At 41.5% G+C, this 27,837-nt stretch overlaps 3 protein-coding genes across 15 annotated transcripts in view; 2 read left to right on the top strand and 1 right to left on the bottom strand.

Annotated features, from left to right (window-relative positions):
• Window positions 1-41: 41 nt before the first annotated feature.
• On the bottom strand, window positions 42-27,748 carry cfap68 (cilia and flagella associated protein 68). 5 transcript variants are annotated; one of them, XM_087976388.1, is made up of 4 exons: window positions 27,387-27,584; window positions 26,283-26,482; window positions 2,572-2,635; window positions 42-684 (listed from the first exon to the last, which is right to left on the bottom strand). In XM_087976388.1, the coding sequence occupies exons 2-4, from the start codon at window positions 26,352-26,354 to the stop codon at window positions 242-244; spliced, it is 579 nt and encodes a 192-aa protein (XP_087832514.1). In that variant the 5' UTR covers window positions 26,355-26,482; window positions 27,387-27,584; the 3' UTR covers window positions 42-241. The 5 variants fall into 5 exon arrangements, 1 of the variants encoding a protein (XP_087832514.1); XR_015751980.1 differs by lacking the exons at window positions 42-684; window positions 2,572-2,635; window positions 27,387-27,584 and adding exons at window positions 13,789-13,954; window positions 18,362-18,628; window positions 27,615-27,748; XR_015751978.1 differs by lacking the exons at window positions 42-684; window positions 2,572-2,635; window positions 27,387-27,584 and adding exons at window positions 13,789-13,954; window positions 18,533-18,628; window positions 27,615-27,748.
• Window positions 11,530-23,940, top strand: fdxacb1 (ferredoxin-fold anticodon binding domain containing 1). 3 transcript variants are annotated; one of them, XM_043676658.2, is made up of 6 exons: window positions 11,530-11,753; window positions 13,839-14,025; window positions 16,078-16,234; window positions 16,419-16,622; window positions 18,490-18,648; window positions 22,603-23,940. In XM_043676658.2, the coding sequence occupies exons 2-6, from the start codon at window positions 13,851-13,853 to the stop codon at window positions 23,789-23,791; spliced, it is 1,884 nt and encodes a 627-aa protein (XP_043532593.2). In that variant the 5' UTR covers window positions 11,530-11,753; window positions 13,839-13,850; the 3' UTR covers window positions 23,792-23,940. The 3 variants fall into 3 exon arrangements, with proteins under 3 accessions (XP_043532593.2, XP_043532591.2, XP_087832513.1); XM_043676656.2 differs by lacking the exon at window positions 11,530-11,753 and adding an exon at window positions 11,801-12,040; XM_087976387.1 differs by lacking the exons at window positions 11,530-11,753; window positions 16,419-16,622 and adding an exon at window positions 11,801-12,040.
• alg9 (ALG9 alpha-1,2-mannosyltransferase) overlaps window positions 26,814-27,837 on the top strand; it is a 263,913-nt gene continuing 262,889 nt past the window's right edge. For 2 of the 7 annotated variants that reach the window (XM_043676654.2, XM_043676652.2), the window contains exon 1: window positions 26,814-26,848. In XM_043676654.2, coding sequence (XP_043532589.2) covers window positions 26,829-26,848 — 20 coding nt within the window. In that variant the 5' untranslated portion in view covers window positions 26,814-26,828. Of the gene's footprint in view, window positions 26,849-27,120; window positions 27,363-27,660 lie in introns of those variants that run through there. The other 5 variants (XR_015751977.1, XM_043676649.2, XM_043676650.2 and 2 more) reach the window with 5 other exon arrangements.

The following is a 27,837-nucleotide window of genomic DNA, read 5'->3' as shown; positions in this document are numbered from 1 at the left end:
GGTTTAATAGTCTTCCACATCATTTTGATATAGTTTTTTTTGTTTCTGACAACTGGTCATGGACTGAGGCACAGATTGGTCATACCTTATACAAATCTCATAACAGAAGAACAACAGGTATATCATTCCCTATTTATTAATGAGCCATTTCCATTCACTCTGAAAAGAAAACAAAGAGTCATTTTAAAATTCTCTTGTAGTTTTTCTCATTTTGGTTCTTCATTGAATGTTCATCACTGATTCAGGGAGTGGAGGATGAACAACATGCAGCCAAACCTGGTCCTGAAGAAGCTAAGACTGTAGGCTTGCATGGCTCACAAAACCTAGCCGTGCACAGTCCTAATGGCATTTTTGTAGGAAGGTGATATCCACAAAACTCTGGAACATCTGGCTGCTGGTTTTGCTGTGCCTCCAAGTCTGTCGCAATGGTGGGATTTAAAGGGATGTAAGTACCACATAACTGATTCTGCTCTGCTGTCTCATCAGTGCCTGATGGAGCCGGGGGTCCACAATATTGTAATTGCTCATTCTCCACCTTGTTCAAATCCGGAGGGCAGGGAGGGTACATTAGGAGCGCAGGATCCACGTAGTCTATCATGTAGCTCGTTTTCGGAAATTGCTTGCTATAAGGAGGGTCCAATTCTGGTTGGTGTGTAGGGTAAACATGTGGCTCTGTTTCAAACGCTGGAGAAAAGAATCATTTCAAACACAGTGACGTTTAATGTTTCTTTTCATTAAACTGGATTTCATCATATTTTTTTCAACAATGTATATCATAATCACTGTGCAACAACATATATACCACTGGATGTAAGGCTTACAATACCTTGTACACACCATTGAAGTGCTGTAATTATTCTGTTATACTATTATTATTAACATGATGATATGGTCAGTTAGCTTATTACCCCCTGTCATCCTCACTCTCATCCAGACAAGCTGTAAGAACCTCCAATCGATGGACAATTACAAAGGTTGAAGTTTCTGCCTTTCTGCTATCTTGATCCCCTGACCTGCCACACTCAGTCATATCCTCCTGTGCCTAAACACGGACCAGATCAGATGATCCAACTGTAAGAAGGGTGACTGTCTCTGGTGCAAAGAGTCCAGGTAACTTTCCAGGGAGCTAGAACGAAGAGGCATAGCCTCAGAATAAGGGGGAGCAGATTTAGGACTGAGTTGAGGAGGAACTTCTTCACCCAAAGGATTGTGAATCTATGGAATTCACTGCCTAGCGAAGCAGTTGAGGCTACCTTGTTGAATGTTCTTAAAGCACTGTATAGGAATTAGGGGTTACAGTGAGTGGGTGGGTGAGTGACGCAGAGTCCAGCTGTGATTTTATTGAATGGCGGAGCAGGGTCAATGGGCCAGGGGGCCTACTCTTGCTCCTATTTCTTATGTTCTCATGTTTCCCCATTCCTGAAATGGAATAGTGTGTAGTTGAGCATCTGGTTCATAAAGTCTGAATCAAAGCTTCTTGAACTTCAAACACACACTACAGAACGTGGATCAAACCAGAAACCAGGAACTCCCACATGCTGTAACTGGGATGCATCACTTGCCCAACCATCCTTAATGGGTTTTAAGGAACTAATGAATTGTTGTATTCACATTATATTTTTATACATTTTATTAAGCTTAGCACCAGTTGCTCTACTCTTTTGATCCTTAGGAATGAAATAAACTTTAACCACTTACCAGATACTCACTGGTTAACCAGCTTCTTCCTCTGTAGCATTGCAATAATCAGTTCCTGGAGGCTGAAAATGTGTAGGTAAAAGCAACAGAATACCTGTTTTGCTTCCTCTGCTTAACTCCCTAAAGAGCTTAATTCTGGCACTTTATTCTAAATTTGCATTCAAGTGTTAGGTCACGCTCAGTTGTTCAGTTTTAGATGATCCTAACTCAATCTAACTCACTTAAAGAGAATCCAGTTTCAGCTGGCTGTCAATTAAACTGCTCTTTCACTGAAAACCCATCTACAGAACTGAACTGTGGATTCAGTTTAATGCCAAGTGCAAAATACAAATTCAATTAGATATTACAGAAATAAAAAAAATAACTTTCCTACCTAATTGCAAAGGCTTAGTCCTAGCAAAAGTTTAATGAGCGGCAAAGCGAGTTCAATACATGAGGCATTCCAATCACACCCATCCTCTCTAAGTTCCACTAATTTCTTTTAACCCACTATGTCAAGCATCTTCACATCCTTGTTTTCAAATTGTTTCCTGACACATCCTGAACCTACTTTGGTTCTGGTTTCCTTTCGTTAAATTCCTGCACACACCATCCTCTCTTCTGATTCCCCTCGTCTTTTGCAGCTTTCCTTCCATCTCCAGTGATTATTCACAAATTCCATGCCCTTCTGTTCCAAAGCACTCTACAATTGTATAGAAGTTGATGTTACTTATTAGATAAAATTTATATCCAAGAGTTTGGAAATATCGGCATTGTAAATTCAAAATACAACAGCCTTTCAATTAACACCCATAAAACTGATCTCTTCAATCAAGATATAAAGTATTTTCTTGACCAACTGTTATTTTTGCCTTATAAACCTTTATTACTTACATTCACGTCGTTTCTCTTCCTTGTTATATGAATCCCCATATATTGTACGATAGAAATATTCATACTGCAAGTAAAAGAAATGAAATATATAAAAATTTCTGCCTTTATCTATTATCGTCTACTTCTGTGAAAGCATCATTTTTGTGCAATCAAAATATAATTGTCTGCTCTGTTAAACTATGTACTCAGAAATAACACAGTTAAGTAAGAATTTAGTGATAAAAGCTTATTAGGTGATATGAACTGAGCAATTTTTAATTGGGAGGACCAGGATGCTTTCCAGTAAATGAGTTGAAATTAAGTCTCCTGCTTTAGTTAAAAAGCATTGTCGCTACATTTTTAACATGGGTCTGGATATTCTGACCATTGGCAAATAATCATGTTACCCTTAACTTAGAAGACAAGTGCCCATAACGATCTAGCAATTTCTGTGGCATGGACTTGTTCTTTCCCCTGACATATTATATCCAGAAAATCTCTCAGCAAGTAGCAGCAGTAAAAGCAATTGTGTACAGTCAATCACATGGAAGTATTCTCACAGACAACAAAGTAGAAAGTTAAAAGTGTTTTATCCTTTACTTTGAATTAAGACATTTTCTTAGAGTCATAGAGTCATACAGCACGGAAATAGACCCTTTGCTCCAACCAGTCCATGCTGAACATAATCTAAAATTAAACTAGTCCCTCCTGCCTGCTCCTGGCCCTGTAAACCTTTCCTATTTGTGTACTTAATTCAAATGTCTTTTAAACATTGTAATTGTACCCACATCCACCAATTCCTCAGGAAATTGATTCCACATGCAAACCACCCTCAGTGTAAAAAAATTGCCCCTTATGTCTTTTTTCATTTCTTTAAATGACAACTACCATTAAATGTATCTATTCCCCTCAAAGTGAATGATTATATTTGGATCAAGGTAGAAGTTGAAAAAAGGTAAACAAATGTTATTATAAAAATATGCTGCTTTTTAAAAATCATAATTTAAAAATATGACATTCTATTAACATAAAATTGGCTTGTTAAAATTTATTTTTCCAAATTTCCTGTGGTATACATTTATAAATAATGAAACAGAAAAAAGACATTGCTGTAAATAGACGTTATTATATATTCTTTCCACCACCAGAAAAATACTGCGTGGCCAATTGTTTATTTACAAGCAAAACCTGTTAAGGGCAATGCTAATGTCAAAAAAGCAAGGGTGGGGAATAGGGAGAGAAGAAAGGGACGAAACCAAAATGAAATTGGAGTTGTAAATAAAGCAGTCTACTCCCACAGTCCCCACCTCTGTGTAAAGGCATCAAGAATGTTGGTGGACACCGCATGCTCCCTCTCCCAGGGTCAAACATAACTGCGAATAAGGGTAGGCTGGTAGCAGAAATGACCTGCACCACAGCCGCTGCCCAGACCTGTTTATAGTCAGCCTGACCAGGCCCAGGAACAGACCCATAACTGGTCCTCTGAACTGCCCACATCCCTTCGCACCAGGTGCTCAAAGATCAGGGGGCTGAAGTGCAATCAAAACACAACAAAAGACTTTTCAAGTAACTATAAAGGGAGTGCAAACCCCACAGTCAATATATACATGGCCCAGAGCGTTCCTAGTGCTGCAAAGTAAACAGTTGGGCTGGTAGTCTGTGAACCGTTGCAATCTGCAGTTATACGGGACAGTTCCATGCAGCACCCTCCACCCATGTTCCCGATGGAAAATAGGAGGATTCCCATGTAGAGAGCTCTCCACTATGGATCCCTGCCATCCAGTGGCAAATAAACTCACCATGGCGTCTCCAGGTGGTAGAGGTTAAGAATGAAGGTGGATGGTGTGCAGCAGCAGCTTGTACAAAAACTGCCTTTGTGGAAGGCAAAAAGACATACTCCGTGTAATCAGGAGGCTGCTCAGGTTGTGGGATGTAGATTCCTGAGGGAGGGTCAGGATCATGGGGCCAACATGAAATTCCGTCCGAGTAAGGGTACACAAAGACAGGATTCCACCAGACGCCTGAGAATCCTCCGACTGGTGCACAGTGTCAGGTCCAAGCACTGCCGTTTTCAGGCAATGGATGGTATCAGCCATGAGCTGGACGTCCACTGCTGCCCTATGTGCCAATTCGTGTGGCAGGATCCAGCCTATGACCCTCCCACCCAGCTCATTCCTGACTTTAGTCACCCGCTCGTAGCCCTGGTCCTCCCCTCTGCCAATTCTCAAACCCATGACGGTGGAGGTGTGGATTCTTGAGGATAGCCTCTACTCCTGATGGTGGGAAGATCCAGTGTGAGTCGACCATGATGATATCTTGGTAAAAGACAGGCAGCATTCTGAGGAAGAAGTGCAGACCCTTTTGGTCAATAAACAGGAGCTGCATATTGTAAATAATTGACTTTTACGACCATTGGGAGTGTTTGGCAGTAAATATATATTAACCCAGTTACATTTTGTTTAATAAGATTTAATTTTCACAATGGTTTTAAGAATAAGTGGAACGTTATAGGCAATAGATTTCCCATTGATTAAGTTTCTGCAGGGTAGGGGACGATCTCAACAGCACACATTTAGGATTGCCATACAGTCACAAAGAGTGACTTTTAGATTTTCACTTATCCAACCGTCGCAGTCTCTTAAATGTACTGTCAGTTTCAGTGGAGGAATGATACTGAATACTAACAGCTTCAACATCACTACCACCGCAACATCTGAACCATTTCAAGGTATAAGTATATCTCTGAGTTGAAGGCTGGTTGTCCTCTCTGTCTCTGCCACACTCTGTTAAGTCTCTGCTTGAATCAATCGCTATGTTTAGCCTTCCTATCCATAATGGATAAATATCAGCCAAGAAACTGAGAAGCTTGCTCACCTGGGCTGTATCAGAACTACGATAGAGTAGTAGCTGAGACTTCTGATACTTGAACACAATCCTCTGACTCTGCTATCACTGAGAAACAGCTACCTCAGAAAAATAAGAATATCAGGATCTAAGAAGAAGAAGCAAGCCTTTTGAGTCTGCTCTGACACTCAAAATGATCAGAGTTGATCTTCTGCCTCAGTTCCTTTCTCATGCTCACTGCCCTTAACTCTGGAATCCCTGAGAGACTAAAGCTCAGCCTTAAATATACCCTACACCCTCCACAATCCTCTGGACTAAAACATTCATGTTTCGAGAAAAGATATTTCTCCTTTCATTCCAAATAATCAGCTGCTTCTGCTTAGACTATTCCCCTTTCTCCTTTTCAGGGTAGCCTAGCCAGCCAGAGGAAGCCACCTCTCAGTATCTATTGCAACAGACCACTTTAGAATTTTACACATTTCTATTAAATTACCTCTCACTTTTCTAAACTTAGACAGTATAGGCCCACAATATATTCTCCAAAAAAATCAGAAAGGAAACTTTATTTAAAGATTTGATTACTTTATGAAAAACTTCACACCTCTCCCAGTATATTTTTGGACTTTTTTTAAATTCAAAGAAAATAAGTGAATGATTAATCCTCAATATCTGTTGTACAATGAGACTGCGTATGTTAATATCAGATGATGTAACACTGGTATCAGTCACAGGTTATCAAGACAGAGAAGAGAGGATGGAATGACCTCTCCTGGAGATCAAGATAATGTACAATACAGTGTAACTAAAGGCGTTTGCTGGGATCCGTGAGTCAGACAGTGCTAATGTTGATCTTGCCTCCCCCACACTCTGTGCAGCGTAACCTGTATGCCCCTGTCCAAGTTCTTTTTTTTACCCTATGATCTGTATGTCCTTGCTTACTATGATCTGCCTGTGCTGCTCATAAACAAAGATTTTCACTGTACTTAGGTACATGTGACAATAAATCAAATCAAGTCAATAGTCAGTCTTTAAGTAAGGCAGTGACCTACATGAAGACAATAAAATCATAGACAGTACAGATGAAGGGATCACTCTCCCAGCAGTGCAGGATAGATCTCAAAATACTAAATCTCAAGTCAATCTAACCCATCAGGTTTGATCACATAAGATTTGTATCAGAGCTGAAAATGTGTTGCTGGAAAAGCGCAGCAGGTCAGGCAGCATCCAGGGAACAGGAGAATTGACGTTTCGGGCATAAGCCCTTCTTCAGGAAAAGGGCTTATGCCCGAAACGTCGATTCTCCTGTTCCCTGGATGCTGCCTGACCTGCTGCACTTTTCCAGCAACACATTTTCAGCTCTGATCTCCAGCATCTGCAGACCTCACTTTCTCCTCTAAGATTTGTATCAGTAATGACAGATCAAACCAATACAAATATGTCTCCAACCAGGAAGGAAGCCAGGTTAAAAAAAATTAATTACCTGTGATGTCAAAGGCTTCAGTTTCCTAATTTCATTTATCCCAATCCTCTCTTCGAACCATTTTCCTATGAGAGTTTGTGGAGAATACCGGTTATCTCCATCGGGGTTATACTCGTTACCTGAATCGAAACGTTCCAATGGACCGTGGTTTATTGGACATGTGTCTTCCTCTGAGAAAAATTGGTCATCAGCTGCCATAATGAAGTGTGAGGGACTGTAATCTGGACACAGCAACTCTCTGAGTGAGATCTCTGCAACTAACCTGAGCAACAATGTGTGAGGTGTTGGTTGCCCTGGTAATGGGACTTAGTGACTGCCCTGATGCCGAATTCCATTGTTAATTACATCACAGAGCCAGCAAAGCAAGTCACACACTGAAACTCCAATTGTGGACACAAAGTCTCCTTTTTGTTTACATTCAGAAGTGCTTTCATGCCCAATGGAACTTTTTATTCCCATCAACACATTAATTTGTTGATAGTAAGAAAACATGCTAACCCATGTTAATTTCCACTGTTATTGACCACCACTAAGTCACCTGTGTTTCTAATTATTAATCAATTTACATGCAAAGCCCACTGGGGCATTGCAATGACACCAAAGGTGAAGGAGAAGTAGGGAGAGAAGGACGAGACTAAATCAAAATGGAGTTGGAAGGGGACATAATGCACTTCACCGCACCCCAACCTGGTGCCCACCTTGTATAAAAGCATCAAGAGTGTTGGTGGATACTATCTGTTCTCGCTCCAAGGACGTCTGGGGATGAACTTGGCCATGGAAGAAGGGCAGGCAGTCAGCAACTATGACCCCCTCCATGTTCTCCTTAATGGACACCATGACCGAGCCCAGGAGCAGGAACATACGTTGGTCTTCTGACTTGCCCACTCCCCTCTGCAGTGAGTTCCTAAAAATCAGGAGCATGGGGCTGAAGTGCAATCAAAAGCATAACAAAGGATGTTTCAAATAATTGAAAAGGGGGTGAAACCACCCATAACCCTATAAACATGATCTATGGACTCCACAACACCATAAACAAAGTCTCCTTTCAGCTGGATCATCCAATTTACAACACACGTTGATTCATTCTGTGATTTACTATTATACTGATAGTTGTAGAAACATAAAAGGACCGTTACCCTACTTTCAGTTATCATGAAGACAGAAAATGCTGCAATACTCAGCAGGTCAGGCAGTCTCTGTGGGCCAATAAAGAGGGTTAATCTTAAAATATTCTTCTATCCACAGATGCTGCCTAATATGCTACCAGTACTTTTGTTTTTATTTTTAATTTCCAGCATATGCAGCTTTTTTTTTTGCTTTTGCTGTGCTCAGTAAATCCGACTTCAAAATTTGTCATTGAGACTTTGAGAATGAAAAGAATTCCCTTGTCCTATCAGTGTGAGCTGTAACGCAACATTTTTCCTGTAAAATTATGAACTAAAATAAACAATTCAAACATCGATAAAGTTTGTATAAATAAAAACATAGAATATTAAAGCAAAGAAATTATGCTGAAATGTTATGAAACATAGTTCAGGCTTCAGCTGGAGTATTTTGGACAATTGTGATCATCACACTTCAGGAGAGTTGCAAAGGGTTTAGAAAGTTTCCAGAGAGTTGATGCAATCTAAAAATCACCACCTGGAAAGGGGATAGAAGCTGTTTCAATACCAATTTTGAAAGGGAGTTAGATGGCTACATCAGTTAAGGAAATGACAGGATTACAGAGGAAAATCAGGAGGTGAGGGAAAGCACAATAGCTGTTTAAGACAGCCAACTCAGGCACGGGGGCAGAAAGGCTTCATTTTGTACTGCATGTTTCTATAAGTTTCAGGTAAGAGAACTGTCACAAGCATTAAATTTAGTAGAAACTAGTTTACGTATTACACTAGCAAATGCCCTTGACATGTCTATTAGCTTAAACAGCAAGCTGTATTCAGTGTGAATCTCTGTCAGCTTTCTCAAAACAAACTCTGACATTAGAGCAAGGATTTGTCAGACATACTCATCCCAAAGCAGCATCCAGGCTTTTGTCCAGTTGTTGTGAATAGTACTTTGATTTGATCAGAGATTTCATGCTGAGAAAATTGAACTGTGCAGTACGATTGAGCATAAGAAGCAGGAGTAGACAATTCTGCCCCCTCAAGCCTGATCTGCCATTCAATATGAACATGGCTGATCTCATTTTGGTCTCAGCTCCATTTTCCTGCCCACCCTGCATAACCCTCTATCCTGTTAGTAACTAAAGATCTGTTTATCTCCTTCTTAAATTTACTCAACGTCCTGGCACTCCCCACCCTCTGGGGTAGTGACTTTCACAGATTCATGACCCTTCGAGAGAAGTGATTTCTCCTCTTCTGTTTTATGCTTGCTACCGCTTATCCTAAAACTAAAACCTCTTATTTTAGATTGCTCCACAAGAGGACACATCCTTTCTATGTTTACTTTGTCAATCCCCTTTAGCATCTTATATCCCTCAATTAGATCTCCTCTCATTGTTCTAAACTCCAGAGAGTATTGGCTTAAATTGCTTAATTTCTCTTCATAAGACAAAACTCTCACCACTGGAATCAATCTAGTCAACCTCCTTTAAACTGCACTCAGTGCAACTACATCCTTCCTCAAGCAAGGGGACCAAAACTGCATGCAAGGTGTGGTCTCATTAACGCCTTGTACAGTTGCAGCAATTCAGAGTATTCAAGTTGTGGCAATGTTTTCCTATATTGCTCTTCCCTACACTCTATTCCTTTAGCAATGAATGCCAAATTTCCATTTGCCTTCCTTAGTACCTGCTGAACCTGCATACTGGACTGCTGCAATTCTTGGTGAGGACACTTAGTTCCCTCTGCACCAAAGTGCACTGAAGTTTCTCTCCATTTAGATTAAAAAAAAGTTGTCTTTTTATTCTTCCGACCAAAATGGGTAACCTTATAATTATTCATGTCAAACCCCATCTGCTAAATTTTGGCCCATTCACCGACCTTATCCTTTTCCAATTGTACATTTTTAATTTCTTTATTGCAACTTCCTTTCCCACCTAATTTAGTGTCATCTGCACATTTGGTTACAGTACTTTCTATGCCTTAATCCAAGTCATTAACACAGATTGTGACTAGTTGAGCCCAAGGCCTGAATCCTGTGGCACCCCACTAGTTGCATCTTGCCAACCAGAGAAAGTGCCATTTATCACAATTTTCTGCTTTCTGAAGGTTAGCCAATCCTCTAACCAAGCTAATAAATTACCGCTAACCCCAAGTGATCTTACTTTGTGCATTAACCTTTTGGGCAGCACCTTATCAAATACCTTTAAATATACTACATCTATAGGATCCACACTATCCACTTTGTTTGTTACATCTTTGAATAACTCTAGCAAATTAGTCATATATGATTACTGCTCATAAACCATGCTGACTCTGATGGATTGTATTTTGACTTTCCAAATGTCCTGTTCTTACTTCCTTAATGGATTCTAACAATTTCCCAATGACAGATATTAAACTGATTGGTCTGTCGTTTCCTGCTTTCTCCTTCCCTCCTTTTTTGAATAGGATGCATGGGAAAGACCCTAATCTCCATCCAGATCCTCCCACAATCTCCATTGTGACCCCCCCTCCTGATCCCCATCCAGATCCTGCCTGATCCACATCTAGACCCTCCCCTGATCTCCATCCAGACTCTCAACTCATCCCCATTCAGACTCTCTCCTCATCGCCATCCAGATCCTCCCCTCATCTCCATCCAGACTCTCCCCATATCTCCATCCAGACTCTCCCCTCATCTCCATCCAGACCCTCCCCTCATCTCCATCCAGACCCTCCCCTCATCCCCATCCAGACTCTCTCCTGATCTCCATCCAGATCCTCCCCTCATCTCCATCCAGACTCTCCCCTCATCTCCATCCAGACCCTCCCCCATCTCCATCCAGACCCTCCCCTCATCTCCATCCAGACTCTCCCCATATCTCCATCCAGACTCTCCCCTGATCTCCATCCAGACTCTCCCCATATCTCCATCCAGACTCTCTCCTCATTCCCATCCAGACTCTCTCCTCATCTCCATCCAGACTCTCCCCTCATCTCCATCCAGATTCTCTCCTCATCTCCATCCAGACCCTCCCCTCATCTCCATCCAGACTCTCCCCTCATCTCCATCCAGACCCTCCCCTCATCTCCATCCAGACTCTCCCCTCTTCCCCATCCAGACTCTCCCCTCATCTCCATCCAGACTCTCTCCTCATTCTCATCCAGACTCTCCCCTCATCCCCATCCAGACTCTCCCCATATCTCCATCCAGACTCTCTCCTCATTCCCATCCAGACTCTCTCCTCATCTCCATCCAGACTCTCTCCTCATCTCCATCCAGATTCTCTCCTCATCTCCATCCAGACCCTCCCCTCATCCCCATCCAGACCCTCCCCTCATCCCCATCCAGACTCTCTCCTCATCCCCATCCAGATCTTCCCCTAATCTCCATCCAGATCCTCTCGGATCCTTCCCTCATCCCCACCTAGACCCTCCCCTAAAATTCTAACCAGACCCGGGTGTTAACAAGAGCTTGAAATGATAGAATTGATAATTAGCATGCAGGATGGAAGTGTTAAAGGAAAGAAATATATGATTAAACTGGTTTAAAATGACAGAAAGGGAAGAAAGGCGGTGTGTTTAGCATTTGTTCTTTAGTAGCTTCACCACACCAGGCCGCTGTCGCTGTGTTTGCAGCGAGCAGGTCGGTGGCAGCGAGTCGGGCAGGAGCTGGGTTCCCAGAGCTATCCTGGGGACTGAGCGCTCCCGCATTGGGCTTGGGGCTGTCTCTCGCTGGTAGCGCGGAAGCTGCGGGCCTGGGAGCTGCATTGAAAGCTGCATCCGCCCCGCTCTGGGTGGGTTGAGGAGAGCGGGCAGGCCGCTGGGCCGGGGAGGGGGAAGTGCAATTCTCCGGAGCTGTGCGGAGCCCGGGATGGGATTTGCAGAAGCAGCATACTGCACAAAACAGGGCAATCATTTGAGGCAAGGCAGAGGATGCAGTTTTTTCATGAGAAACCTTTGTTGCACCCGCTGATCTGAGTGAGCTCCAAGCTGCCCTGGCATTGGGAAATGTGCAACACTAACCAGCCTGACGGCCGCACTGTGCAACAACAGCGTTCATTTCAGCAGTGCCATTTACACAGTAAGTCCCTACAGCGTGGAAGCAGGCCATTCAGCCCATCCAGTCCACGCCAACCCTCCGAAGAGTATCCCACCCAGACCCCATCCCTGTGAGCCTGAATTTCCATGGCTAACCCACTTAGCCTGCACATCTTTGGAGTGTGAGACCAAAACGGAAGCACCCGGAGGGGACCCACACAGACAAGGGGACATGTGCAAATTCAACACAGTCACGCAACGCTAGGATTGAACCGAGGACCGTGATGTTGTGAGGCAGCAGTGCTAGAGCCACTGTGCCACCCCATGAAACAGCTAGGATCTTATAGCCGGTTCACTGTATCCCCTTGGTTAAGAAAATACATATTGGCTTTGCATGCCGTCCAGAGAAGGGTCAATAGGTCGATTGTAGGGGACTGTCTTTGAAGATGTTGAGTAGGTTGGTCCTGTATTCAGTGTCGTTTAAAAGAAACAGAGGTAACCTATTGAAACATACAAGACTCTTAGGAGAGTTGGAGGGAATACTGAGGGACAGGATGTACATGTATTTGGAAAGGCAAGGAGGGTGGTACGTGTGTGGAATGAGCTGCCAGAGGAAGTGGTGGAGGCTGGTACAATTGCAATATTTAAGAGGCATTTGGATGGATATATGAATAGTAAGGGTTTGGGAGGATATGGACCAAGTGCTGGCAGGTGGGACTAGATTGGGGTGGGATATCTGGTCAGCATGGACAGGTTGGACCGAAGGATCTGTTTCCATGCTGTACATCTCTATGACTCTATTTGACAGGATAGAATCAGAGAGGTTGTTTCCCCTTGTGGGAGAGTCTAGGACCAGAGGGCATAATGTCAGAGTAAAGGGTTATCCATTTATGAAAGACAAGGAGAAATTTCTTGTCTCAGAGGATGGGAAATCAGTGGAATTCTTTACTGCAGAGGGCTGTCAAGGCTGGGTCATTAAGTCTTTTCATGGTTGTGATAGACAGATTTTTAATCAATGGGGAATCCAGGATTATGGGGAAAAGGTTGAGAATTATCAGACCAGCTTTGATGTCATTAAATAACAGAACAAACTCAATTGGCTGAAGGGCCTATTTTGGCTCATAAAGTCTTGAAATGTATGAAGGCACTTTATCATTGTTGACTGCCCCATCATTCAAAGATGACTTTTACTTAGGGTCTTAGGTTTGTTCCTTGGATCTTCAAAAGACTGAACAATTGCATTCTTGACCTATTGATCATTGGCAATAATGTGCAGATGTAGTGCAAACTGGCCATAGAATGAGATATTAGGGGCAGTGCCCAAAACTTGTGTCAAAAAGGCACCTTTTAAGGAGTACCTTGGTGGGGGTAAGAGAGCTTGGAGAGATTTCGGAAGGGAATTCTGCAGTGTAGGGCCTCAGCAGCTAAAGCTACATCAAACAGCAACATTCCCTCAAAGGTGGGCAGCTGTGCAACTGCTCTGAGGGTCTGTGCACTCGGATTGGTGTCAGGTCATAATGATTTACGTTTTGTGGCCATAGCAGCTGTGCACAGACCTGTCTGCGTGGTGACTGGGACAACCAGTAGTAGAGCAATTGAATCAGGAGTTTTTGAGTTTCAGGGAAGCGCAGGGTTGGGAGGCTCAGGAAAATTCTGAGAGAATTTGGAAAGATGGTAGGGGGATTTGAAAACCAAATGCCGCTGAAAGATATGAATGGGAAGTAAAGATTCCATTACAACTTGGGAGGCTGATTAATGATGGACAGACAGGTTTGAATTTGTAAGGCTTTTAATTTATTACAGAAGGCTTTTGAAAAGTTTACTGTTCATTGTCTCCTCAGCTTTTTCACAAAATGAGACAAGAAGGTAGCACCTTGCTTGTAGCCGAGGGGAACTTCTCCTTTGCTTCTGCGTTGTGTGAATGTGTGGACAGAGACACCCAAATCATTGCAACCTGCTATGAAAGTGAAAAGGAAATATCGAAGCATGAAAATACAACCAAAAATATTGCCAAACTGTTAGAGAAAGGTGAGTAGGCAATACTGACGGGTAAGAGGGGTCATTTTGATCGCAGTATGATAGAAGAAAAATTTAAATTTGAAACAAAAATTGAAGCGCGTAACAACTTTGTTTTTATATCAACCAATTCTTTTTCTCCAAAGTGCTGGAGAAACTCAGCAGATCTGGCAGTGTTTGAGGAGAGAGAAACATGTTTAATGTTTAGAGTCCTATATGACCCTTCTTCAGATTCAGAGACTGGTTAATGTTTGGTAGCATCTCTCATCCAAATTAATTTTCACAAGAAGAGATGCTTAAGTGGAAAGTAATATAGCGATAGTTATTCATTTTGGATCTACAGAAGAGTAGGAAGTGAATACTTCGTACTTCCATTCTAGTTCTTAAAGAACTAATTTCCAATTCAAATCGATAATAATGTCAGCTTTGAAACTGCCCAGAAGCTATTGTAATTGATTCTGGTGGGGTAACTAGCACCACCTCTCCATCCATTTCTTTTTTTTTCTAATACCACACTTTCTTGCTATCATCATTTTCATTCTTTTGCATCCATACCTCTGTATTTGGTTAGAACGTGTTACAGTTTGAATGTTCTGATGAAAGGTCATTAATCTGAAATGTTAACTCTTTTTCTCTCTCCACTGCTCAGCCAGGTGAGTATTTGCAGCATTTTCTGTCACTACTGACTATTTCTCTGCTGGGTTCCACATACAGAGAATTGAGACTTGTTGTAAACAATGGCCAGTTTGATTTGAATGTTTTTGATATTTGTACCAATGAAGCTTAAAGACCTTACGTAATCTGATTGTAAAAGAGATGTTCGGTTTTTAGCTGATGGATTGAGAATTCTATGTACCTTGAGTTTTATTGTGATGCCTTCATTTAGATCTGTCATTTTTGTCACATTCATATCTGAGATTTTAGCACACCCATTTGGAGCAGGTGAGACATGAACCTACAGCCCTCCTTGCTCAAAAGTTAGGGATATTACCACTGTATAATTCCACCAGACTAAATGGGCTCATACGTTTTCCTACTTAAATTGATTCACTCACAGCTGCCTCCTTTCATTCACCAGCAGAATACATTGCAGGTTGGGGCACTTGTGGTACAGTGGTAGTGTCCCTATCCTGGGCCCTGGACCGTGATGCCCAGGTTCAAGTCCCACCTGCTCCAGAGATGTGAAATAACATCTCTGAATAAGTTGATTAGAAAAAAAAAGTTAATTTTTTTTAAAAAAATGCAGGTTGGTGCTCTGGTGATGAAGTGGTAGTGTCCATATTGTCTGGGCTAGGAAGCCCAGGTTCAAGTCTCAGCTACCCGAGACATGTGTAATAACATGTCTGACAAGGTTGGTTAAAAATATGGATATTGTAGTTTGGTTGGTGGACCATCTAACATTGCTCTAATTCTCAGACAACCTAGTGGTTAAGTGAGTCTCAAGAAGGATTTGATCTTTATTTCATCACTGAAACACATACCAACACAGGGACAATCAAAATGCTTGGACATTTCTGCTGACAGTTGCGGAAATAGGACATTGTTGAGTTTAAAATAGTAGTTTTAGTGCCATTCATTTAAACATAACAAACAGATCAGTGTTTGTCATTATTTAAACTTCAAATTCCAGCATGTTACATTGAGTAAGTAAAAAAAATAAAAAGATTTTAGAACGTTTTTGAAGTATCTCTGAGTTACTTGTGGTGAACTACATGTTGGCTCTGTAGCTGAAGTTACAGCTGTTGCTGGGAACCTGTGACAAGTGGGAGCACATCTCATATTGGAACATCCTACCAGAGGTGGCATGCAAGGCCAGAACAGTGACTGTCACCTGACTGTTCTGCTAATTTAATATACTTATAGGTTGTAAACTTAGAGCTGGGTGCTGTATAAAATGGCATATTTGTGATGTTCAGTTTTGTACTTTAATGATATGTTCTGGGCAAACATATCGTTTCCAATTTGGATAGTGATGAAACGGCTTTTTGTGATGCTCTAAATCTGCCACATACCATACGGAAATTATTAGCAATAGCTTCTTAATCCTTGGCTATTGTCCTTCAGGAGCAGAAGTCTACTTTCAAGTGGATTGCACCAAGCTCCAGGAATGTCCCTGCTTGAAAAGTAGGCAGTTTGACAGGATTATCTTCAATTTCCCGCACTGTGGCAGAAAGGCTGGCGTGAAGAAGAACAGAGAGCTGCTGGCTAATTTTTTTCTGAGGTGAGTTCTGAAATTACGTGTGGAAGTTGACAATGTCCACTTCTGTACTCAGTGTTTCACTGGCTGCAAAGTAGTTCAGCGGGAGCTGTGGACATTTAGCTTCCTGCTTCTTTGCACCATCCTCAGCTTAATATTATTCACTCTGCTGATAACAGGAATAATGCCATTGTGGCTTTCTTTTCAGTTGCGCCGATGTTCTGACTGCCAAAGGTGATGTTCATGTTACCCTGTGTAAGGGACAGGGAGGGACTGCTGCTGATCAGCCAATGAGAGCATGGCATAACAGCTGGCAAATCGTTGCTATGGCTGCAAGAGCTGGGTTCATTTTAAGTAAAGTGCAGATGTTTGACTGCTCACAGTATTATGGCTACACCAGCACTGGATATAGGTAGGTTACTAGCAGGATTCATGCAATTCGCAACATATTTTTCATGTAGTTGGATCTGCATGCCATTTTCCTTTCCTCCTGATGTCTGGAAAATGAAGTATAGGTCCTGGAGCAGACATCTTCAGAAAATGTTGTTCATTTTAATACATTAATGAAATACATCCTGTTCACAAAAAGTAGGACAAATCTGACCTGACCAATCATTGAGAACAGAGTAATAAAACAATCAGCAGCAGTGATGAAAGGGGTCATTTACAGTGCTATCCAGTGGCACTTACTCAACAATAATCTGATCACTAACCAGTCTGGGTTCCTGTAGGCCCACTTCGATCCTAATTCATTAGGTTTTTGGCCCAAACATGGACAAATGAGGTGCACTTGAGAGGGGTAGTGAGGGTGACTGCTCTCAACATCAAGTCAGCTTTTGATCAAGTGTGGCATCGAGGACTTCAACTGAAACTGGAGTCAATGGGAATTGGGAGATATTCTCTGCTGATTAGAGTCATATATAGCACAAAAAGGAGGATGTTTGTGGTTGTTTGAGGTTAGTCGTCTCAGCCCTAGGACATCTCTGCAGGAGTTCCACATGGTAGGTACTTTGAACCTACCAACTTCAGACATGTTATTACACACTTTTGGAGCAGGTGGGACTTGAATTCAGACCTTCTGGTCCAGATGTAGGGACAATACCACAACAGTCAATAGTGGGGAGTTCTTCAGATTAGAGTCCTAGGCCCACAATCTTCAGCTTCTTTATCAATGGCCTTCCCTTTATCATCAGGTCAGAAGTGGGAATGTTTGCTAATGACTATACATTGTTCAGTGCCATTCCCAACTCCTCAGATACTGAAGAAGTCCATATTCAAATGTAGCAAGACCCGAACAGGATTTAGGCTTGAGTTGATAAAAGCAGGTAATATTCATGCCTCACTAGTAAGTCCCTGGAATGACCCTGGATACAGTAAATAGACAAGATCTTTTCCCTGGGGTGGGGAACCCAGAACTAGAGGGCATATGTTTAGTGTGGGGGGGAGAGGAAATAAGAGATATAAAAGGGACCTAAGGGGCAACTTTTGACACAGAGGGTGGTGCATTTATGGAATGAGCTGCCAGAGGAAGTGATGAACACTGGTATAATTACAGCATTTAAAAAGCATTTGGTGGGTAAATGAACAGGAAGGGTTTAGGGGGATATGGGCCAAGTGTTGGCAAATGGGACTAGATTAGGTTGGGATATCTGGTCAGCATGGACTAGTTGGACTGAAGGGTCTGTTTCCGTGCTGTATATTTCCATGACTCTATGACCCTCTCCAACGAGAGAGTCCAACCATCTAGGATAAAGCAGCCCAATTGACTGGAACTCTAACTAACACCTTCAGCAGTTATTCTCTCCACTACCAATTCACACTAGCGGCAGTGTTCATAATCTACAAGATGCACTATAGCAAAACACAAAGGCTTCTTCCATAAATTGGACCTCTATCACCTCGAAGAACAAGGGCAGCAGGTGCATGGGAGTGTCACCAAATGTAAGTTCCTCTCCAAGCCACACACCATCCTTACTTGTAAATATAATCGCCGTTCTCTCTCTTTCACTGGATCAAAATGCTGGAACTCCCTTCCTAACTGCACTGTGGATGTACCTACATCTCACTGACTGCAGTGGGCAATTCAGGATGGGTAATAAATACTGGCTCAGCCAGCACCAATCACATCCTGTGAATGAATCAAAATCTCACCAATTTCCTGCTGTGCTGCCAAAGTGTTGTCTTTGAAGTTCCCATTCAGGTGCAAATTTCTCAAATTGCTTCGATTACACTCTTTCCTTTATTGAAGGTGTTAAATTGATTTTTAAAATATATTCCAGGAGTCAAGATAAGCCTTTCCATGTTGACCAAGCTCTGACTCACGTGTTCACGAGAAGCCTCCCCTTCAGCGAGATGAAGCCAGTTGTCATGGAAACCATTATTGGGAGTGAGCGCTTGTTCTGCCATATCCCTGAGGAACTTGTTGAAAAGATTAACAGGTGGAGTAAGAGAATTACAAGGCACCAAAATATAGCTTATCAGACACTGCCTAACAGTGCCAGCTGTGTTATTGTTAAAATATTTACTGAGATGGTGACATTATTAAGACCAAAGGACATTAACTCGCAAAGCTCTGCTGTGCATTCTTAACAATACAGATAGGGTAATTCTCCCATTAAAATAATAGAGGGCAATTCACCCACAATAAAAACAAAAAACTCAACAGCAATTCACAAAAAAAAACTTTAAGTTTATTCTGTTTCTCTCTGGTTGAGCTGTTGAGTTTTTTTCTGCACTTTCTGTTTGTGTTTCAAATCTCCACCATATTTCAAGTTTAAGTTGGTCCACAAGGCTGGAATTACTTACATTAAGCAGTCGGAGATGAAAAGCTTTGACTCAAATGTCACACTATTTCTTTATTTCATTTTGGTCTAAAATGTGTTATGTTGACTCGAGATGGAATAAGCACAAAGAGCTCAAAAACCTTAAATAGATAATTTCCTGAGAGGGTATGACAGTCTTATGGCTTGCTCCAAACAGATATATATTTCAGATGTTATCTATACTATCGTACTGGTTTTTTGTTCACTTTAATCTAATCATAAAATGATAGAAGTATACCAATTAGAAGCATTACGAGGTCACTTGGCTACTTGAGCCACTCATGGTTGGTCGAATTACTCCACATTCTGCCTACTCCTGATAACCTGTTAACCCCTTCCTTATCAAGAATCTATTCAGCTCTGCCATATTTTATCAACATTCATTGTAACATAATTTATTTTCTTTTTTAAATGTAATACAAGAGAGGCCGTGGAAAAGCATTGTGCAAACATTGAACAAATGTGTTAGAAGGATTCAAAGCATTCATTTTAAATGTCCAATTTATATATGCTGTCATTTTCTTGGTACACTGTACCTTCACTTCCTCTTTTTATTTAAGTATTGTTCCCAAGAATAATCACTAATCTTAACTTCATTATTATGATTTTATGTTGGATGTTGTTCAAATAGTGAGTGATGATAATGTGTCTGTCCCAAAAAGGTGTGATTATGATCAGAGAGCTCCCCTGATTCCAGGTCATTTTCTTCTGGAAGACAGCAGTCTTGCTGGTATACAGTACTTCATAATCTTCTACTATTTCAACTAAATGGACTTTGCTTTACTCTGAGCCTGGACTGTGATTGTTAGATTAAAGTTGGAGTGAGAGAGATCATTTGAGATGCATATACGATTCAGAACCAATGAATTACTTTAAAAGTGTAGCCAGTGTCCTAATTGTAAGAAGTTTTGAGACTAGACAATACATTTAGGAGAGGAGACTCTTAATAAATTGTCCAAATAACATTGTATCAAGGGAACTTAAGCGACACTTAACAGATGCAGACTGGTGTAATTCTACTTAAGATGTTTCTCTCTTTCCACTGCACTAAGAGCACAGGTGTTTCTTCTGTCTGTCTTTTTTAAAATCTGTGCAAAGAGCACCTTCAAATGAGTTTTAAAAAAAATTTCTTTCCCCAGTACTCTTGCTGGATTCGAATATTGCTGTAGTAGTTTGAACATTTCTCAAAACGACAAATGTCCCATGATCAGAACTCAAAAACAAATGTCCTGAAAACCTAAATATTGTTGACCTTTTCCTGTTTGACCATTTATCCACTTAGTTACTTTTATACACATTCAGTTTTAGCTGTAAAGTCAACTGTTCATTTCAAAGCCTATCCTTTGATCACCATTGGTAACAGTGTGGGCATCTCACCTTCTTTTGCAATTCACACTGACAATTTATATTACAGTGTGACTTAAATTCAATTCCAATTACAAATGGCATATGTCCTAAGTATTCATTTGGAATTAACCTTTCATCTATCATAACTATCAAACACACATAAAAAGGAGGTTGTAATCCAAAAGGCATTAAAGTACAAAATGGTGCATATTTCATACCCACTTCAGGGAATGTGTGATCAAATTCCACACTTGAAGGTCACATGAACAGCGATAAGATTTTGTTTTTTATTCTAGCATGGAATGTGTGGGCATTGTTGGCAAGGCCGGCATTTGTTACCCATCCCTAATTATCCTCAAATTGAATGGCTTCCTTGGCTAATTTAGAGAGTTATGAAAAGTCAACTGCATTGTTGTGGGTCTGGAGTCACATGTAAGCCAGACCAGGTAAGGATGGCATATTTTGTTCCCTAAAAGGACGTCAGTGAACCAGATGGATTTTTATAACAAATCGCAGAGGTTACACTGTTGTCATTAAACCAGCTTTTTAATTCCAGATTTTATTAAATTCAAGTTTCATCATTTGCTAAGGTGGGATTTAAACCCATATCATTGGAGCTTTAGCTCTGGACATTTTGTCCAGATGAGTTACCACTGTGATGCAGGTATACATGATCTGTATAAATAATGGTGGCTGAGGAATAATATTGGCTTGGATACCAGGAACAACTCCCCCCCCGCCCCCCCCCCCCCCATGCCACTTAAAATAAAAGTATCATGTGACATTTTACATTTAGCAGAGGGGCCAAATGGGCACTCAGTTTAATGGTTGAACAGAGAGACAGCTCCTCCAACTGTACAGTATTAAAGCAGTGCTGCACTGAGATGCCAGCTTATGTGGTACTTCAGTGATTCTTGACACGACAACTATCTGACTCAAATACTTTTCTGCCACCAAACTAAAAACTACCCTTTTTAAAATTCTGGTGAAAGGTCATTGCCCTGAAATGTTGACACTCCACAGACATTGCTTGACTACTGAGTATTTCCAACATTTTTGTTTTTGTTTTCATTTGATATCTGGCATCCCAGTGTTTTGCTTAGTGGTAATATTTTATTTTGGCTGAACCCTTCGCTTGGTAATTTGCGTCCCATTCATGCTGCCTTCCTATTTTAAGGAACATTATTTTGATATCCCTAGAAAGGTGGCAGTATTCAACTCTATTGGCTTCAAAGACTGTGACTGGAGGTGGAGGAGGGTAAAACCAAGAGAAGGACAAAGTACTCACCTTGGGCATACGTACCTCAAACTTACAGCTGTTTCAAAGATCTCTAATTTCATGCCAGAGAAAGTGTCTTTCGCTTTAAACCAGATTATTGGATGATCTTTATGTCTTTAGATGCTTGAATGCCTTCCAATTTCTTAAGATGGACAGGAGCTTTTAGAGCTTCTGGTGTCACAGTTAATTGACTACTATGCTTTAGAAGCTGCTTTGAGAGATCCAATGTCCACTATATGAAGAATGACCCATGATCTGGCCATAAGAGACTTAAAAAAATATTGTTGAAGGGGATATGAGCATTGCAGGCTAAGCTAGTATTTATTACCCAATCCAAAAAGACTTAGAGAAGGTGGTGCTGAGCTGTCTTCTCAAACTACTGAAATCTATGAAGTGTAGGTACATTCATAGAGTTGTACAGCATGGAAACAGACCCTTCAGTCCAAGCTGTCTATGCTGACCACATATCCCAATCTAATCTAGTCCCATCTGCCAGCACTAGGCCCATATCCCTCCAAACCCTTCCTATTCATATACCCATCCAAATGCCTCTTAAATGTTGCAATTGTACCAGCCTCCACCACATCCTCTGGCAACTCATTCCATACACATACCACCCTCTGCGTGAAAAAGTTGCCCCTTAGGTCTCTTGTATATCTTTCCCCTCTCACCCTAAACCTATGCCCTCTAGTTCTGGACTCCCTCACCCCAGGGTTTATATTAGGAAGGGAATTTCAGGTTTTGACCCAGCAACACTGAAGGAAGTGTGATATATTTCCAGGATGAGTGACTTGTGTGTCAGGTTGCCTGTTTGGAAGGTGCTGTGGAAGGAGACGAGTTACTTGCTGTTGGCCAATCCACCCTCCTCATACCCCCTTGTTTGAGAACTGGAGAAATGCATACCTTATATAAAATTGGTCTAATGGAGGTTTTGGTCATTGCAGGAATTTTCTTCAGGAAGGTTCACACCATCCCGTAAAGAAAATTGATGAGTTGTTGAGAAAGCAGATTGCAGATGCAGTGAATCTACAGGAACTGGAGGACAACTTTCCTCTGCTGTCAAAACAATACCTTCAGCCTGATGGTGCCGGTGTAGGATCTGAAGTTTGTCAAGCTGAACTTTATTGGGTGAGCTGTTCCAAACTTCAAGAGGATGGATTGAGAAATATTGACAATGCTGAACTGCAGTGCTCTGATGTTCCTACGCAGATCTTTGGAAACAAGAGGGGACAGATTGTGGACTACGCAATCTTGAAACAGTTTGGCATCCCTGGCTCAAGTGAAGATTGCAGGAGCTACTGTCTTCGGCCTACCCTGACAGGATATGTTGCAGATATTTTGCAAAAAACGGACTTCAGAGTTGAAGTAATTTATGCACTCAGTGGCACTGTTTTCAGGAAGTGTCTGATTACATCACAAACTATGCCAGTATTCCATGAGATGATTTTGTGTAGTGCTTTCAAAAAGAATGCAGATTTTTTAAGTCTATTTATGTGCTCTGTGGAGAGGGCTATTTCATTCCTCATTAAGTCAGCATCAGGCACCGTGGCCTCTATAGATAAGACCTTAAATTCGATCACTTTTGAAGAAGAGGGCAGTGGGAAAAGCTGGAATATTCATTTTCGACAGATGGAACACCCAGAATTTACTGATCTAACTGTCGCAAAATTGGTTTGCATTCCTAATAAACAGGACAGTGAATTAAATAACTGCGTTATGTCAATAAATCTTGACCTGCTGTCCATGGTGCTGTACCACATAAACGACTGGAGGATGCTATGGACATTTGATGAACGCTTCCTAGACCAGATTAATGCAACCGAATTCAAACCGTTTTCTGAGTTCTCGCTCTACCCACCCACATATTCACATGACATCAGCTTCTGGGTCAATGAGAATGGGAAACCAGAGGAATTGGAGCTCCATGCACTTGTAAGGCGGGTAACCAGGGAATCAGTGAAAGAAATGAAGCTGATTGACAGTTTCTTGCACACTCAATCCAAACGTATGAGCTACTGTTATAGGCTAATGTACCAGTCATGTGACAAAGCATTGTCTTATCAGCAAGCATTGGAAATGCAACTGCATCTTAGAGTCGAACTGCAGAAACATTTTCAAGTAACTCTTAGATAAAAATGAGTACTTGGACCCATATTAGAAATGTGTATTTTTGTCTCATGCAGTGCATGATTGGCATTATGCTTACTGAACTGTTGATATAAATGATTTTACAATTTGAACAATAAAACACCATTGTTTACAATATGCTTATTGGTCCATTAATTCATCACCTCAAACTTCTTTCATTTTAACTAACCCCACCCCAGTAATGTGCCATGTTTGTGTTAATTAATTCAAAGTGCTGTCCAAATGTAACCCAAAATTGGTTTTCAAATCCTTCACTGTACTGCTAAATGTCTTTCACAGTTCAGGTGAACAAGATTAAAAATTTCACACAAACAACAGGATATGTCACAAACTGTCGTAGTATCGAGAATAACTCCCTGTTACAAATAGCTCACTGATTAACTGAATCATATAACCTTTTAGAATATAGTTTGACTTTTAGTGTGGTGACAGATGACCAGAGTGATCAATTGCAACACAAGATAAAGCAATGCAAAAGGATTTTGTTGCAGAGGAAATTTTTAAAAAGCTTGAGTGCATGTTATGCATTGAAGCAACAATGTACATGCAGATAATGGAAGTGGTAGTGAGGAGAGCAGTTAGGTGACATCTCTTTTACCCAGAGAGCTGTTGAAGCTTTAGCTTGTTAAAAATCACAGTACCAGGTTATAGTCCGACAGGTTTATTTGGAGGCACTAACTTCGAAAGCTAGTTGAAGCAGAGGCCATTGCATATTCTACAGAAAGCGCTAGATAAATATTTGAAGTGAAAAAAAATCCATGGCATTGGAATTAGTTTTGCTTTGATCTAATCAAGAGGTGCGCAGACTCCATGGTTTAGTGTCCTCTGGGCTGTATGTTTTAATACATTAACACTTTAATCTGTTCCTGGAATAGCTTGCTAACATGTCTGTCCACACACTCAGTGCTTGCTACCCACACGATTGGATCCAGACTGGTAGAACCTGCCTTCTTGACGTTTACTGTTTGACCTGTTGTCTCTTGGCAGCTTTTTGTTTTGAACATGTTGCACAGCTCGTTCTGTTCTTCAGCCCTTACATGACTAGTGAGATAATAACTTCATCACCAGATACTTGGTTTCCAAGCAACCCGCCCACATGGCATGTTTGGTACAAACTTAACAATTTTAACTAGAACCCCAACTTGCAGGTTTTCACTCATTCAGTTCCTTTAACAATAGGACAGTTACACCATATTTATCACGTTACTGACTTGGAATCAAGATAGTCAGGCCTCAGGAATTAAAGATCATAGAGTTTGATTACTCAAACTTCATCAGAAGAAGGGCTTATGCTTGAAACGTCAATTCTCCTGTTCCTTTGATGCTGCCTGACCTGCTGCGCTTTTCCATCAACACATTTTTAAGCTCTGATCTCCAGCATCTGCAGTCCTCATTTTCTCCTTACTCAAACTTCATGCCAGTTCTTAAAAGTTAATAGAATCAGTTGAACTTCACATTACAGATTCAGCATGTTCCATCTCCCTCTAAAGTTAACAGCTAACTGCTTGTATTTATGTACATCACTTCCTGTTCTCTGGGTGTTATTTGTGACAGAATGAAGGGGAGAGGGTATCTTTTACAAAGATAAGGAAATAATTTTGTACAGAATCAATGTTCAGAATGAGGGTGTTGAGTCTGTCACCCTAAACGGGTATAGATATTGAGATCAAATTAAGGAAGTCTAAAGTAGCATACATTAATAATGTGATGACTGATTCAGGAGCAGGGGTCCTGCAGGAAATCAATAATTTAGGAGGTGAGGCATAGAGGGCCAGAGTGATGTTCTTGGAGGAGATTAGGAACAGCCTCTGCATGACAGAAACTTGGTTTGGAGGGACCAGGGGAATGAGGTGATTGTTGGTGCTGCATGTACAAAGAAGTAGGAATTTGAGACAGTGTGATCACTGTGGATGAGTACATGTATAGGAAAAGTTTAGAGGGATATAGGCCAAATGCTGGCAAATGAGACAAAATTAATTTAGGATATCTGATTGGCATGGATGAGTTGGATCGAAGGGTCTGTTACCATGCTGTACAGCTCTATGACTCTATGACACTGCCAAGGAGCGTAAAGGAATACAAATTAGTAGGGATAGGAGGGCTTCACACTTGTGAATCTGGACATGACCCTCTTCATTTTGGAGGGAATTCTGAATGGTGCTGGACAACTAGACAGTAGTTAATACTAAACCCATCTTTGAAAAAGGCTATGAAGGAAAACAAAAGGCAGCGAAATTGTGCAGAGCATGTTAGTAGACAATTTCAGAACATTTATAGGAGAAAGGTTTTGTTGAATGAATTTAATAAGAGTGTTTTGAGAAAAATATCAGACCTGATTTTGAACAGAAATTCTTACAGAAGTTGAAGGTATTTAGATTCTAGCGGTACTTTTAGAAGGCAACTAAATACAGCAATTAATGCATTATACGAGATGTGGAAGAAAAAATACTTCTGAAATAGATATGTTAGCTCAGACCTGGGAAAGTAAAGGGCACTTGAATAACAGAATTTTGATGGCACAGAAGAAGTCCAATCGGCCCATCGGCATCCGTGTAGGCTCTAAAGCGGAGGTTGCTGCAGATGTCACTTTTTAAAAAAGTGATTATAGTTGACGGCACAGAGCCCATGCTTTTTCAGGATGCAGGCAACACCAAGTTGGCTGCAATTAAAAGGGTACTGCACAGAGGGGAAACATGTAAAATGATTAGAATCGATCACTTAGACCGTACTGTTTTTATGAACTTTTGTCGGTCTTAAAGTTTTGAGGCAATGCCATGATTTTGAGATCCCGGGTAAATTTGAAACAGCTCTTAATTACAACAGTAAATATTTATAACAGAGCTGCAATTATATTGACAGGAAAGCGTGTACAGAAGTGACGAACTATTTAAGATACACGGTGTAGTACTATGTGTTCATCATCCAGAAAAGCGAAATTGCCGTGCTGCATGTCTCTGACCATGCTCCGGTAATTTAATCGCTCCAGCTGCATAGTCTTCGAAACAACAATGCAAGATAGGACATGCAGTTTCCTTTCTCCAGGTAAAAGGAAAATGCAAGAGTAAAACAACTACATACAAAGTTAAAAACCTAAAGAACTCCAGGGCTGAGCTTTTCCAGCCATTTCTGTTTTAGTGTCTAATTTATCTACAAAGATTTGAGATGGGCAGATGTTAAGTATTCTGCGCGTATTTTTGACAGCAGAACTTATTTTTGTAAGTGGTTCAGTGATCAAGGAGGGGCCTGGGAAATTTTGCAACAGGGGGATCACACTTAGTTTTCCGAAGATGCAGCAACAGTTTTTGTAACGCGACTGCACCGAGCGTGCATTTTGAGCCTCTTTGCTTCCCATAAGAGGGACGGGCTGAGCCTCGCCGGTCACCATAGGTCCCGGTTGACAGGCAATGGCCTCGAAGCTGAGGCACCGAGCCAGCGGCAGAGGGGCAGCCTCCAGCAGGCAGTCGCAGGACGGGAGCCTCCTTCCCGGGGGAGAGAGCAGCCGGCTGGCCCGAGGGGAGAGCAAAGCGGAGGAGAGAGGCGCAGAGAGCAGGGAGGGGTGAGTAGCTGGACCGAGGCTGACCTGGCCCGCTGTTACCGGCTGCACGACCCCGGCAGCGTTCAGCGATCGCCCTGTTTCCCCCATCCCCCTGGGATTTGTCACGGAGCTGCTCCCGGAGGGCCGGCGGCCGGCACTCTTCCCCAACTCCCGGGCCAACTGCACTGCGCCTGTGCATCCACATTGCTACATTCATTCATACATATATGTTACCATTCATTGTTACAATGTATCCATTCCGTTGTTACTCACTCAGTTCAGGGACATTTCATTCTGACGGACCCTGCTCACCTAGGCGAGTGCTTTCCTTTTAAATTCTGCATTTGTTTTTAAAAAAAACTTACAATACATAAGAAATGCAGGCCATTTGGCCCCCGTCGAACCTACACCGTTTTTCGACAAGATCCGAGCTTAACCTTACTTCCACCTTCCAGCCATTCATTCCGTCGTCAATTTAAAGTGATATGCAAAATAG

The sequence above is a fragment of the Chiloscyllium plagiosum genome, unplaced genomic scaffold (assembly GCF_037043375.1).
Source record: "Chiloscyllium plagiosum isolate Xiang-an unplaced genomic scaffold, Cpla_swu_hap1 HiC_scaffold_29, whole genome shotgun sequence".
Classification (NCBI taxonomy): domain Eukaryota; kingdom Metazoa; phylum Chordata; class Chondrichthyes; order Orectolobiformes; family Hemiscylliidae; genus Chiloscyllium; species Chiloscyllium plagiosum.
The sequence above is the reverse complement of the archived record's forward strand: the minus strand, read 5'-3'. Positions and strand labels throughout refer to the sequence as shown.